The following is a 15180-nucleotide window of genomic DNA, read 5'->3' as shown; positions in this document are numbered from 1 at the left end:
TTGTGAAACTGTGAAGTGCTTTATGCCCTTCTGGAGTTGCTATTATTACTCTTTTGCCTTATGCCCCCTCCTCAGTCAGCTGCTCTGAGCCCAGCCTTTGTCACCCACCATGCATGTGCCCAGGGTGGACCCAGGGCCCAGGGAGGTAGCGGTGGGACCGTGTTCCCTCAGGAGGAGGAGAGAGCCTGGTGCATGTGACCCAGACTCTGGGGCTGGAGGTCAGCTCATGTCCTCCTCGATCTATATAGACCAGTGCCATTACGTTATTTTCTTTCTTTTCTTTTCATTTCTTTAAGGGCCACACCCATGGCATATGGAAGTTCCCAGGCTAGGGACTGAATCTGAGCTGCAGCTGCCAGCTACACCACAGGCACAGCAATGCCAGATCCTTAACCCACTGAGTGAGGCTAGGGATTGAACCCACATCCTCATGGATGCTATTCGGGTTCTTAACCCACTGAACCACAATGGGAACTCCCATCATGTTACTTTCTAATCTCTCCAGGGAGGTTTTGGACTCAGCTCTTACTGAGGGGCCCATCCCTGCAGAAAAACAAAAGCAGAACCCCCTGGTAGGTGTGAGAGCCCCAGGCTGGGAGGTAGGGGGACCCAGTGGCCAGACTTCCAGGCTGGCTCACGCTTCTTGGTGTGATCTCAGCAACAGAGCTGACAATGCTTGCTGCAAACTCCACAGATGAAAACGAGGAGCGTAACTAGGAGGGCACGCTCCTCAGAACAAGAACTGAGATTTTAAAAGCATCTGCTTGAACCATCTCTCAGATGGGACAGCTTAGGGCACATGCCACCAGGGCTGCCACTCTGGGGCCTGGGCCGCATCTGGCCACACCCTCTGAGAAGTCGCCCGAGGGCTCTGAGTGTCCATGGTGGAGAAGGCAGATGCAGAAATGGGTCACACATCCCACCTTACACAACAGAAAACTAAGGCTCAGAGACGTTGAGCTCCTTGACCAAGGCCACACAGAGAATTGAGGGGGAGCCAGGACCCCAACTCAGAACTCTAGACTATTCCTGTTCATTTCAAATAAGCCCCCAGCAAAAACTGTTCACTGTCCAACTTTCTGCACCTTGGAAATGACCCCCAAAACCATCTAAGTGCATCATGTCTCCTATAATGTTTCCTCTTTCACCTAATGTTAGACCCAATGTGAAACATCTTACAGAGCCTATAAAATCAGTAGTGGTTTATTGAGAGGAAATGGACCAGCCTTTTTACGTCCCATGATGGCTGACAGCATAAAAACCCTATTCTCCAGGCAAAACCTGCAGCAGGCAGGACAAGGGTTCTTGTTCCTCCATCTCTACTTTGGAAATCAGATCAGGACAGCACAGAAAGTTCTGGCTCACCCGCCTCTTTCTCTTGGAAAGGGAGGCAGTGACATGCCTCGGCCCCTCTCAGTTTCTTCGCCTGGGAGGTGGCGATGATGAGGAAGGGACCTCCGCTGCCGGGGTGGCTCGTGTGGGATTACATGAGATAATCCATGGAGAATTCTTTTGACAGGGCTTGGAACCCAGCGAGGGCTCAGCAGGCAGCAGCTAGTGCAACTAAGGCCAGCAGGTGGCTGCTGTGGGTTGAGGCAAATGGCCACTCTGGGAGCAAGGACTCAGCTCTCCTGGGACAGGGTCTGACATGGGTGGGGTGGGGGGCCGAGAGTGGGGTGGGACTGGTGCCTCTCTGAGCTGCCAGTTGGCCCCCCGAGGCTGGGGTAAGTGCTCAGAGCACATGGAGGCTCTCGAGGATTTGGCTGGTGTAACGGGATATGTAGGCTCAGGTAGCACCCACGTCACGTGTCCCTCTGTATTTTTAGCTGTTAATTGGAGTGATTTTTCAGCCTTGTTCAATCAGGTGCTGGAACATGCAGGCCCCTAGGCTCCTCGCTCCTGAGTCAGGCCAGATGGTGACTCCCGGTCCTGCTGTGGGGCTTTCAGAGAGCATCTCGGAGCCCTGCCACTAGCAGCACCCCTGTGGCCTCAGGGGTAACCTCTGACCCCCAGTGTAAGGAAGGCTAGGGGCACGGGTGGCAGCCATGGAATTTCTGGCCTGGCATCAAGCTGCAATGCCTGTGCCTGGATCCCTGCATCTGTGGTCTCTTGTTCTTTGTTCTTGGTGATCTGTTCCTATCCCAGCCTCCTTGGCTTAGTAAGACAGGAAGAAGGAAGCAGTTGCTCACAATGGTTACACCTGTTGGTTGTGGGCTACATTTCCTCTGTGAATTCTCTTGCTTCTCAAACTCAGGTTACAAGTGATCAGATGCTAAGCAATTGAATTCTTATTTTCACTCCCTCCCCCCTCCCATGCGTACGGGGTCGTTGATGGTCGTGATGTCTTCTGCTTTCCTCTATCGAGATCTCGCTCTCTAGTATTTCTTTCTTCTGGGTGGATTTCTGTTCTCTCCTTCGCTTCTTCTTTCTCTCCTTCTTCTTCCTTCCTTCCTTCCTTCCTTCCTTCCTTCCTTCCTTCCTTTCTTTCCTTCTCTCTTTCTTTCTTCTTTCAGCTCTGCCCAAGGTATGAGGAAGTTCCTGGGCTAGGGATTGAACCTGCGCCCGCAGTAGACCCAAGCCACTGCAGTGACAGCACTGCACCCTTAACCCTCTGTGCCACAAGAGAACTCCTGCATTTCTAAAAATAAAGGTTGGAAGTCCAACTGAGAGAGCCCTGGATGTGGAGTCTGAAGACCTGGCTGGCAGTTCCCATTCTGTCTCTGGCTGCTTGCCTGACCTGGGGCACAAATTCACCTCTTTGAGCCGCAATTTAATTATAGTGCTTAAACTCTGCCAGGAATCATTCCCAGTGCTTTGCTACACAATAAGCATCTGCAGTAGGAACTGTTAGTATCCTCATTTTACAAAAGAGAAACCTGATGCACAGAGAGGTTAAGTAACTTGCCCCAAGTCACACAGCTAGTAAGAGGCAGAGAACCTGGGTGCTCTGCAATTTACTAGCTGTGTGACTGTGGGCAACTTACTTAATGTCTTTGAGCCTGATTTCCTCCTCTGTGAAATAAGGATGATCATGCCTTATCTTTGAGAGAATTAAATGAAATCAGGCCTGCAAAATGCATAGCCCAGTGGCTGGAACACAGGGATGGCTGTTGGTGGCTTTGTGAGTAGTAATGGCAGGGAGTTGTTGTGACTTCTGGGCCTGGGCGTGGTGTATTTCCATGTCTGCATCATTTGTGGGCCCATTTTTGTCTAATTTAAGGTTACTGAAGAAGAGTGAGAGTTTGGTTTCACCTGCAGCCCTGGCTGTCAGGGCCCGAGTCTGGCCCACCCCTGGGATGCCCCGTGTGGTCTGGGCAAAGGAGGTGTCTACCTGGAAGGTCCGCCTTTTAATGACTGGGGGTGGAGCCAGCCGCACTGAATTGAGGAGGGGCAGCAGCTGAGGAGAAAGATGAGATGGAAGGCCAGAGGGCAAAGGCCAAAGGTCAGTCGAAAGGAGTCGAAAGTCCACCAGGAAGGCAGGGTGGCCGAGAGGGAGGGAGGAGAGGAAGAGAGAAGAGAGATTAGCAAGCGTGAGGCACACAGGAGGGAGGGCATGGATGGGTGCTCCAGGCTCGTAGGTGCCCTTGCATGGCCCCCCTCCCTGGAAGGCGGAGGGCCCTCAGGGTTTGGCCTCCAGCAACTCCCCAACTGGGAGAGGGGTGCTCCCTGGCTGGGCCTGCCCTTGGTGGCCAAGCTGGGCTGCAGAGGCCTCCTGACACACAGCCCAACGTTGCACTGCCAGCTCCGCCACTCGCTGGTGGTGGACAGAGGCTGCTGGGCCCAGGGGAGCAGACACCAAGGCTCAGGCTAGGGAGCCACAGGCCCGGCTAAATTGGTACTTGAAGCCAGGCTAGTGTGCGGCGACCTCTGGGTTCTTTTTTTGGTTGAACGAGAAATACTGGTGTCAGCGAATCTGGGGAAGGTGGTCTGGGCAAGTGCCAAGCTCAGCTCCCAGGGGGCTGAGAGGGCAGAGGGTGCGGCCAGTGTGGGTGCCAGCTAAATGCTCCTGAGGTCTCACCCTGGGGCTGGTGGGCTTGGAAAATAGAGCCTGGGCCACGATGTCTCCGGCACGGTCAACCACTTTTCTGGGGGGGAGGCAAGTTGCAATCACACTGGCTAATGCAATTTTCATTTCTGGAAACTTGTGGCATCTAGTCTCTCTACTCACTGGAGCTTTAGGAAGAGGTTAGAACCCACGTGAAAACAAAGATGGCATCTAATCCACCTCTTGTTTTTGAAAGCATTTTAACACATGAGGCTGCTGGGATGAGCATGAAGAAGCGGGGGCCGCCTGGGCTGAGGATGCAGCCAGCTAAGGACGTGGGAGCTTGATCATGGCCTTTCTGGGTCATTGCTGCTTTGACAGGCAGCTGCTGTACCGAGAGCCCCACCCCTCCCAATATGGGGCCTGGGGACGTGCAATGTTGGGCTCTGTGTCCAGGAAGCCTCTCAGCAGGCCTTCTAGAACCTACAAACCTTCAGGGTAATTATCTGGTTGGAGCGCAGAGCTGCCAGAGAGGTGCTTAGGTGCTCCTGATGTGGGTGGGGGGTGGAGGTGGAGACAGGGCAATGGGGGAGAGTGAATGCCACACTCAGACACAGCTCCCCTGCTCCCTGTCCCCAGGTACCCCAGCCCACCCACTGCCCAAACCCCACCCCCTCCTTGGAGATGTTGCAGGCTGGAACAATGGCCTGGGCCAGCCTGGATCTTATATCTTGCAGGTTGGATGGCCCGCCACCCCCACGAAGACCATAGACCCCTCAGAAAGTCAACAGACCCCTTGCCCGAGAAGGACCTGGCTTTCCTACTCACTTCCAAAAAGACACCGGGTGCCAACTGCCTTGCCCTGCCCATCAGTTGGATCCCCAAATCCACTCTCACCCAGCCTGACTTAATATCCACAGCAGTGCAGTCATAACCCTGGGCTTCCCTGCAGCCCATGGCTAAGGGGCTCTGGAGCCTTCTAGCTCTGCCCGCCTACTGTCTGGTCCCTCTTCCCGGTGGGGCTGAAGGGCCGAGAGCCCTCTCCTCCCCCTGTCCCCCCACGTTCACTAGGGGCTGATGACACACAGTTAAAGCGTCTGCAGTTGTATTGTCTTTTGTGCTGGGGGGCTACTGTCTTTCTTTCAGGTAACATAACAATGCCGTGAGCCCATCCTTTCAAATAAACACAGCTGACCTTCTATTATTGTAGCAGGATCAGGCTGGCCGGAACACCAGGGCCCCTGCCTCTGTGGAGTACATGCCACCGACAGGCTGGCTCTGTCTGTGCTGCTGCCGGCCTGTGCCCCCTGCCCAGCCTTGGCCTTAACCCGGCCCCAACTGCTCATGCCCAAGGCTGCCCTCCTCTCGACCTCTCCCTTGCCTGGGAACCCAGGGGTCAGAGTCTGAGTGGCCGTCCCCTGCTAGCGAGGCCCTCCCACTGGGCTTCCAGAGGGAGGTGGGTCAGGTCTGAGCCTGGCTCCCTCAATCTCCCTGTCTGTGGTGGCCGGGGTAGGGGGCGGGCACACCTTGTGTGTGGGCGTAATGAAGCCCATGGCAGGGGGATGGGCATCTAAAGATGCCTGTCATCCCCGCCCCACTGCCAGGGGCTGAGAGTGGCAAGGTTGATCCACAAAATGGGGGGGGGGTCCCAGTCCCTGCTCATTGGGGCTCTTGCTGGAGGAGGCACCTTCACCCCCTCAACCCCCAAGAATGGCTCTCTGATGCTGGCACACACATCTGAGAGTTCCCAGTAGGACCAAGCAGGCTTTGGGCTCTGTTTCTTGGGGTGGAGAGGGAAAGGATGGAGCTGGGGAGAAAAGGAGAGCATCCCAGCCCTGAATCCCCTGCCCCATTTGGAGGGCCTTCCTTTATTATGTTTTTTTAAATTAATTTATTTTTTTTAGGGCTACACCCGTGGCATATGGAGGTTTCCTAGCCTAGGGGTCGAATCGGAGCTGTAGCCACCAGCCTACACCGCAGCCACAGCCATGCCGGATCTGAGCTTCATCTGTGACCTATGCTACAGTTCATGGCAATGCCGGATCCTCAACCCACTGAGCAAGGCCAGGGATCAAACTGGCATCCTCATGGATACGAGTCAGGTTCATTACCACTGAGCCACAACAGTAACTCCCCTTTATTCTTAAAGAGGCAAAACAGACTTTATCCTTGAATTAATTGATACAGTCAGGCTCCTATTATTTCCCACCATGGAGGTTTGGGTCATCTGAAATAATGACTAACCCTAAAGTCCCTCTGATTTGGCCAGGGCAGGCAGGCAGCCAGCCAGCCAGACACACACACACACACACACACACACACACACACACACACACACACACACACTACACACTGGGTAGGGTGTCAGACACAAGCTACATGGCCTTACATCGAAGACCACATGCAGAGGAGCCACAGCCAGGCACGCGGAGTTCCAGATACACACCTGCTGCAGGTTCACAGGCCCAGCCAGTTCAGGGGCAGATATACAAAGACACACATGAGTGGGCAGACATGAGGGCTGGAGACCAGCTCTGCACAAACACACACTGACCCCCAGGCACACCCCCAGGAGCTGGCCACATACGCGGCCACCTTCACTGGCTGCTGAGCAGAGAGCTGGGGGCTGAGCCCATGGGATGGAGCAGTTCTGGGGGTTCACTTACCCGGTGGGGGTACTCTCCACACTGACCCTGGGGGTGAGAGGAAAGGAGAAGAGGATTAGGCACGGGCGGTGGGGGGACTGTCCCTTGGGGGCAAGCTCAGGACTTGGGGACACATCACCCACATGCATTACCCGCCAGCCCCGCTCTGGTCCTGGGCTGAGCTCCTAGGGGCAGGAGAACTAAATCCTTCCCTCGTGGGGGAAGGGCCTGCCTGAACTCATCCCCATTGGAGCCCGGGGCAGGGCTCTGCTGCCACACACCACTTGCCATGTATCTATGCCTGTATCTTCTGGAAAGGTCAGCCCTCTGGATGGGTCCACCCAACAGCCCTGAATAGGAGCCCCTGGACAGGAAGAGTGGACATTGAGACAGGCTGTGGGCAACGGGGCCCTCGGAGACAACTTCTTTGAGCTGGAGGTGCCAGGTCCCAGCACATTCCACCTGGGAGCAAGCCCAGCAGAGCCGCCATCAGAAAGTCAAGGAGAAAGAGAATGTAGGGGTTGGGAAGGGGGCCAGGTAAGTGCTTTACAAACTGACACCTCAAAATCCTAGAGGCTTAGAGTTCCTGTTGTGGCTCAGTGGGTTAAGAACCTGACTAGTATCCACGAGGATGTAGGTTCCATCCCTGGCCTTGCTCAGTGGGTTAAGGATCCTGTGTGGCCTTGAGCTGTGATGTAGGTCAGAGACGCGGCTCAGATCCCATGTTGCTGTGGCTGTGGTGGAGGCTGGCAGCTACAGCTCTGATTAGACCCCTAGCCTGGGAACTTCCATGTGCTGCTGGTATGGCCTTAAAAAGACAATAGAAATTGTAGAGGCTCCCGGCAGTGGTCAGGAAATACCATGGGGGTGGCAGGTGGGCTGGGCAGAGAAAGAGGCCATGAGGGACCAGGCTCCAGGCAATCATCTCCCACAGGTAAAGGGCCACCCAGAGCACTTCCCTTCTCTCCTTCATACCCCCCTGGACGGGAAGAGTGGACACCTAGGCTGTGGGCAACCCCGTGATTCTGTTGATAAAAACTGAAGTTTGAAAATAATCCTTTCTACCTGTTGGAAGGCTGCTTCCTAGGATAAAAATCTTAGAACGCTTCCACTGGCCTTACCTTTTCTCCTTTTTGTCCTTGAGGCCCCTACGAAGAAATGGAAATGAGAGTTAGAAAGTGAGGATCAGGGAGTTCCCCTAGTGGAAACGAATCCAACTAGGAACCATGAGGTTGCGGGTTTGACCCCTGGCCTTGCTCAGTGGGTTAAGGATCCAGTGTTGCCGTGAGCTGTGGTGTAGGTCACAGACGTGGCTTGGATCTGGCATTGCTGTGGCTGTGGCATAGGCCGGCAGCTGCAGCTCCGCTTTGACCCCTAGCCTGGGAACCTTCATATGCCATGGGCGTGGCCCGAAAAAGACAAAAGCCAAAAAAAAAAAAGAAAGTGAGGATCAGGACTCAGGGCCCAAAGCTTCTATGCTGGGGAGAACTGGGGCGAGGTACTGAGCAGCTATCCTGGGGAACCTGCCAGGCCCTGTGGGGAGGAAACACATACAGGTCAGTGGCACACAGAAGGCGGGCAGAACCAGAGATGCAGGCCTGTGGGGATTGTGCAAGAAATTTTTGGAAAGCCTGGAGCCCCGATGGCTGAGCTTGGCCACCCACGCCTGGCCTTCCTGTGCCCGAGATGTTCCAGCTGGTGTGGCCCAACTTCTTCAGTCACCCGTGGACGTGCCAAGGTGTGCCCCCCGCTCCCCCGCAGGCAGCTGTGATGAAGAACACACACCATCCTTCATTCATTCCTGCACCAGCATTTGTGTAGTCTCAGCTACACGTCAAGGGGGTGCCACGTGGGACGCCCTGCTCATTCATGCCACCTCCACACAGAGCTGAAAGCCTCCAGGAGACATGTACATTCTAACTCCTGCCCTCCTCGGCCTCTGCACCCACCCCCACTGAGCCAGAGAGGCTTCTGGAGACACGGGGCTGGGGCAGCGCAGCAGACGTCAGGGGCTTCAGAGGAAGCTTTGGTGAAAGAGAGGCAGCAGGAAGTGGGTGACTGACTGAAGCCATGTTCTGGGCTCTTCAGAGGAACCTAAGGGGCCTTGGGGTTTCCTTCCAGGGCGTCGTAGCAAGTTTTCTGAGAAAGGAGCCTGGGTTCAGAGTGGACCCTGGTTCTCTGAGGAGGACACAGTGTCTGGCTGGCTCTCTCAGGCGCCTGACCAGAGCCCGGTGCTGGGGAAGCCTCATGCTCGGCTGGTTGTGTTAGGTTGGGGAGGGTGGTGCACCTTGTTTTGAGGACCCACTGGGAGACAGGCTTTTTGGAATGCGCTAAGCTCATACTCACGCTGGCCCGAGAGGAAGGCACCAGTGTCACTCTGTCTCCTGGAGGAGGTGATGGAGACAAGGCCCAGCAGCTCACTGAGCTGTGGCACTGGGACAGTGAAGGTCCAGCTGTGTCCACTCGGCCACACACCCTGAACTGAGCTGAACCTCGGGAGGCAGGGCCTCTAAACTTGGCCAGAGCCACTGGCAGTGCCCCAGCCTCTAGGGCCCTGAGGTTCCTGTCTGCCACCACCCTGAGAACCTGTGAGGAGCCACCTTCTGGACCGGTCTCTTTGGGACTGGAAGAAGGCAGGATTCCCTTGGACAGGTCCATTTAGGTGGGAGAAAAGCCTTCTTTTGTGCCCAACGTGCCAGTTGGACTGACCACCAAGCTGGGAAATTCCCAGGAGGTTCATGGGAAGGGACAAGTGGCCTTTGGGCCAATCTGTGTGGCACCCCAGCCCATGTGGCTGACCAAGTGTTCAGTGTCAAGTTTAACAGAAGATGATGCATTGGGCAGGGAACCAGACTGCAGGGGTACAGGCTACCCTCTCCGGGACAGAGGGAGGAGTCTGATGGGAGAGGGAGGGCCAGGGCCCAGAAGAATGACACCACAGTTAGGGATTGCAGAGACTTGGAGGATTGAGTCCAGACGTCCCAAGTGGTGGCCCAGTCCCCAGAGGTATTTCATTGATCCCGCAGTTTTATTTCAATTAATTGTCAACAGCTTGAATCTCAGATTTCTCTTAAATAATTTCCAACAATCCACAGCACCTGTTAGCTCTCAAGGCTGCCCCTTTAGGACAGGTCAAAGGTGATGGGCCAGCTTGGGGGGCCTGTCTTGCACCCTCTGGGCCAGGCTCTGTTCTAAGCACTTGGCGTGAAGTAACACCTCCCGCCCTGCAAGAGGTGGGATGAGAAGTGAATTCAGAGTCCTGGTTCTCCTTTATGCCACTTGTGGGAACTCCAATCCTGTCTACACGTCACATCAGGTTCTTGGGGCTGCTCTGAGGTGGGCGGGGCACAGATGTCTTCACCTCACCCTGTTGCCAGATGAGGACACAGGTTAAGCACGTGAGGCGGAGCCCCAGCCCCCTATGTTGGATGCCCAGCAGAGGGGAAGCCATCAGGAGGGGGAGGGGAGAGGGAGTCGGACTGATGATAAGCAGGCCAAGATAATTACACTAGACAGCGTGTTGAATTAATAGCTCGGGGTCCCCGCGCCAAGCCAAACAGGAGCCTAATGGCTCTGTAGCCTGCTGGATTTTGATGGATGACCATGAGGCAGATGGGGGCTCTATCACTGACGTGGGCTCACAGGAGAAGGGCTGGCCCTCCCCTCCCCTGCCCCCAAGTTAGTTCTGACCTGGGAACAGACAGGGAAGACTCATGGGTGATTAAGTGGGTGGGAGTGGGGCAGAGGGACGACAGGAAAAGGAACCCCATAAAGTGTCCCTTTCTTTCCAAACAAAGGGCTCTGGCAGCCAAAGGAGACCTGGTGGAGGGGTTAGATCCTTCCCCTTGGGTCTCAAGCCCAGCCCTGTTACTTAGGAGCTGTGTAGCCTCGGGCAATATACTCAACCACTCTGTGCCTCCTGGTCTCCTTTTGTGGAGGGGATAAGCTGTATGAGGTTTACAGAGCAGTGCCCAGCTGATGACCACCACGATTATACCTTTTGGACATCAGGCCCCCAGGGAGGGGAAGAAGGTGGAGGGGAAGGGCTGAGGGGACAAGCATCCCAAACTCCTGGCATCCGAACCCCTTAAGCCTCTGTTGCAATGGCAGCATAGGTGTGGATTCCTGCCTCCGTCTCCATCACCTCCTGCGTAGACATGGCAGCTTTGGCACCGGGTAGGGGCAATGAGAAATGCGTTTGCAGTGGAGGTGACTATGATGGCGAGGGAAGCTGCTGGGGAAAACTGGATTCCATGTAGCCCTTCTGCCCACTTCCCCAGCGCCTCACTGCCCCTCTTCTCGTTCACTGGATACATTAAGGACTTTCCTGCTTCAGGGCTTTTGCACATGCTGTCCTCCCATGACCAGAATGGGCCCTCTTGTCCCCTTTTCTCTTCCCCCTTAGGACCCTGTTCAGGTGTGTTTCTCAGGAGAGCCTCTCTGACCCTCAGCTGGGATGAGGGGCTGTTTCACTGAGGTTTCTCAGGCTAGCGGGTGCTGCCTTTCCCCAGCACTGATGGCAGGGGCAATTTGTTAATTACATGAGAGATTATTTGAATGTCTCTCTCCCCTACCGGACCATGAGCTATGGGATGGCAAGGATGGTGTCTTTCTCACTCCCATCTGTAGCCCCAGCACCTGGCTCAGTACCCAGCATGCTGTAGCTATTCAATGAAAACAGGTTAAAGGAAAGGAGTCAGGGAGAGAGGGCCAGAGAGAGGGAGACAAGGAGAGAGAAAGGCAGGGAAAGGTGGACGGAAGGAGTTGGAGAACTGGGTTTGGATCCTGTTCTGGATGCTCCCTAGCTGTGTGACTTCAGGCAGGTTACTCAGACTCTCTGAGCTTGTTTCCACAGTTGTCAAAGGGGACACTAATAGGACCCAGAGAACAGGGTGATGCTGAGGATGAGGTGAGATAACGAAGGTACCGGATGTAGGCTGTGCCCACCTGAGAAAACCCTCAGTAAACATGAGCTGAGTCTGAGTCAAGCGGACAGGCTGAGGCCCAGAAGGAGCTGAGTTGCCACGGGTCCTCCGGCCAGTTAGGGAGAGCTGGTGCTAGAGCCTGGGTCTCCTGGCCGACACTCTCCCGTCTCCTTTCCCTCCACTGTCATCCACGTCCCTCAGTGGGCAGGGTTCTGGCGGTGCCCCCATGTGGGTATCCTCATACCTGCACTTGGAACAAGGCACAAGCCCGAGCCTGCTGGACATGGGGACGGGGGCCTGCCATGCTGCTGTCACTGCCCAGCCCAAAGCCCAGCCCCAGCCCCAGGAGGTGGCTCCTTACAACATAGATGTGACCAATTTGGGAGGCAGGAAGCACCCCAGCCCAGGGCTGGCCCATCTGCTCTCAATGGCCATCTGAGATCGGCCCCTTCCCCCGGAGGGGCTGGCCCTGCAAGGGGCAGGGCACAGGGGGGCTTTCCCTTCTGGAAGGAGTGGCCTGGCGAAGACAGTAGAGAGAAAAAAACTTTAAAAGGCCCTGCAGAAGATGGGAGGTGGCCAGGAAGAAGGTGGGGACAGTGGTCTTCTCCAGGTCTGCCTTGTGCCCAGCTGGGGCAGGAGCGCCTGTGGTTCTGGGCTGCCCAGGGCTGGGAGGGCTAGGAAATCAGGCTCAGGGTCTCCCCTCGGCCCCAGTGTGAGGGCTGACTGCAAGCTCATCCGAGTGGCGTTTGGGAACACTAGCCTCTAACTCCATGTGACAGTGACCAAGCACAGGTGCTCTCTGGACCTCCCTTTCCTCACTCTTCAGGTAGAAAAGCCCACTCCCTGCCCACCTCTCTTCCCTGTGCTGAGTGAGGACCTGGGGGAGGCAGCTTGGGAGTGGCCGTGGGGCAGCCCCTCCCACTGTCCCTGGTGTTCTCCCTGCCTTTTATCATTTTTTTTTTTTAAGGGCCTAAACCATGGCATATGGAAGTTCCCAAGCTAGGGGTCACACTGGAGCTGTAGCTGCTGGCCACAGCCATAGCCACAGCCACAGCCACACCAGATCTGAGCCACATCTTTGACCCATGCCACAGCTTGAAGCAACACCGGATCCCTAACCCACTGAGTGAGGCCAGGGATCGAACCCACATCCTCATGGAGACTAGTTGGACTCCTAACCTACTGAGCCACAACGGGAACTCCTCTGGTGGCCTGGCCCCCTTTGCCGGGCAGTGCTTGTGTGGCCCCTGAGGGCCAGGCCAATCCCACCCCTCAGGGAAGGCAGGAAAGCTGGGTCTCACCATCTCTCCCTTTGGTCCGGGGCGGCCCTGGAAGGAGAAGAGCATGAGTGCCAGTCCCAGAAGCACCCCTCCCGGCCCCAGCTGCAAGCGGCTCCTCCCATGAATGTCCGTGTCTGGGGCCAAGTCAAAAGGATAGAAATGAACAGAGAAGAGCTCTGGACCAGAAGCAGCCTCCATGTGGACTTGGGTGTGAGTATGGGGGCTCAGCTGGGATGCGAGACCCCGAGGAGAACACAGGAGGTGCCTTGTGATGCTGAGGGGCAAGGTGTGAACTAGCGTCCAGGCTCCTTTCAGAATTACCGGGTTGTGCTGTCCATTCCTCTCCTCTTGCTGCTGCCTCCTGCCTCACTCCCTGCCAGCCCCTTCTAGGAGGCCCTGGAAGCACCGGGGTTGTTCTTGCTCCAGAAGCTGAGAGCACAGCTTGGCGGCTGTGGACTTATGCCCAGGGGAGTCCCACTGTGGTGGGGGCAACTCATTCCTATGTTCCCTCCTCCCCTTCCCATTGCAATGACTTTCCACCCCAAGAATATTAGTTTTATCTGAAGCTTTTTCCAAGGAGTCAAGGTCTCACAGAAGGACTAAGCGACCCTGGGTTTTGACCTGAACAGAATGAGGGGGAGGAGCCCATGGCCCGGGAGGGTCAACTTACCGGTTTGCCGTCCAGCCCAATGGGACCCTGAAAGAGAAAGAGACTGGCAATAAAGACCGAGCATCACAGGTCTCCTGGCAGAGAGGTGGCCCGGGCCGGTGGTTAAAGGCACAGGTTCTGAACCTTAACAAGTTAGGGTTCAAGTCTCTGTTTGATTACTTGCAGTTATGAGACCATAGGTAAGCTTACACCTCAGTTTCCCATTCCAAGACAGGGCTGAGAGTAATGGAATCTTCCACGAGGGGTCTTGGAGAGGAGTGAAGGAAATGCCACCCGCCTGGTGACCTGCACGAGGGAGAATTTGAAGGGTGGCAGTCACCATGGAGGGTGGAGAGTGGATGGTGAGATTCTGGAAAGCACAGCTGGCCAGCACCAAGGCCTATAGGAAAGGGGGCTCACTGCTCCCTGCCCTGCTCTCTGAATCTGTCTCAGGTCTTTGACAGTGTGCCCAGGACACCCAGGTGGCCACCTGACTGCGCCCCCTCCCTGCCCCCCACCCCCAGGCGGATCTGCTCTCAAAGCCAGGTTGGAGGTGGCTCCCCTGCCCCCCTGCTGAGCATCATCTGGCCCACATTCCAGTGCCCTGCCAGGCTGGCTGGCCTGTGACATCACAGCCCGCTCCTGTCCTGCTGCCCCTCTATTTCTGTGTTGATTTCTGCCCGGTCCTGCACTGTGAGCCAAGTGCTGGGCTGCTCTCCTGGGTGGCCCTCCATGAAAGGCTGCAGGAGAGGCTTCTTACTGACCCGGGGTTTGGAAAGACAAGAGGAGCTTGAGAGCAGGCTCTGCCTGAAGTTTCACCCAGCCAGGCCCAGGGGTTGCCAGGGACACAGTCCTCCAGTCCTCTCCACTTACCGGAAATCCAGGAAAACCTCGTGTGCCCGGCTGACCCTGAAAAGAGCAGGAGAGGAGTGAGGATGGGCAAGGAAGGGAGGAAACCAAAACTTAGTCCCTGTTCATCTTGGCTCCCAGAGGATCCATGGTTTCCCTCCCACTCTTCTGAGATCGGCCGTGGGAGGCACCGGCTGGGAGGGCGGATGGAGAGAGATGGAGATGGACCACTGTAGGCAAATTCCTCCAGGGACTGGGGGTGGGGAAGGGAAAAGCGGGTGTCCAGCATCCTTTGGGCCTCTCTGGGAAGTGGTTCCCAGAGCTCCTCAGTGCCCGGACACTCTGAATGTTGCATGTCAACAGGGGATGGAGAGCAAGGATGGTGAGGACTCGGGCCACAGCTCCCTGAACCCCTGGACTGTGATTGCTTAAGTCTTTCCACTGGATGGTCATTGCTCACGGCCGCTTATCAACGGACTGTTTAGGTATCAGCACTTGGCCTTTGGAATGTGTTTTCAGGCCCGAACAGGTGTGACTGCTCACTGTCCTCTCACCCTGGCTAACAGGGCTCTCCTGGCTGGGCAATCTCTGGGTCTGCCAATCTTTGTGGGATGCAGAGCCATCATGGCCATTTTCTCCAGGGTTGCAGAGGGCAACACAGAATGGTATTCAGGCTGCGGATTAGAAGCAGGTTCACTGGCCACAGCCCAGTGATTCAAGATCCAGATTCAGGATAAGGGAGAAGGGCAGAGGTTAGAAAAAGTCTGAGGCTGCACAGATTCAGGGTGGGGCTGGCTGATCAGAAGATCCAGGGTGATGGAGAACTAAGAAAATGGGTCCTGCCTCT

General features: G+C 55.8%; 1 protein-coding gene across 9 annotated transcripts in view; it reads right to left on the bottom strand.

Annotated features, from left to right (window-relative positions):
- COL13A1 (collagen type XIII alpha 1 chain) overlaps positions 1-15180 on the bottom strand; it is a 166427-nt gene that overhangs the window by 60819 nt on the left and 90428 nt on the right. For 8 of the 9 annotated variants that reach the window (XM_047760409.1, XM_047760405.1, XM_047760406.1 and 5 more), the window contains 6 exons: positions 14358-14393; positions 13506-13532; positions 12857-12883; positions 7752-7778; positions 6652-6678; positions 4477-4533 (listed from right to left, as the gene is read on the bottom strand). In XM_047760409.1, coding sequence (XP_047616365.1) covers positions 4477-4533; positions 6652-6678; positions 7752-7778; positions 12857-12883; positions 13506-13532; positions 14358-14393 — 201 coding nt within the window. The remainder of the gene's footprint in view (positions 1-4476; positions 4534-6651; positions 6679-7751; positions 7779-12856; positions 12884-13505; positions 13533-14357; positions 14394-15180) is intronic. The other variant, XM_047760410.1, reaches the window with a different exon arrangement.

Source organism: Phacochoerus africanus, chromosome 15 (genome assembly GCF_016906955.1).
Source record: "Phacochoerus africanus isolate WHEZ1 chromosome 15, ROS_Pafr_v1, whole genome shotgun sequence".
Taxonomy (NCBI): Eukaryota; Metazoa; Chordata; class Mammalia; order Artiodactyla; family Suidae; genus Phacochoerus; species Phacochoerus africanus.
The sequence above is the reverse complement of the archived record's forward strand: the minus strand, read 5'-3'. Positions and strand labels throughout refer to the sequence as shown.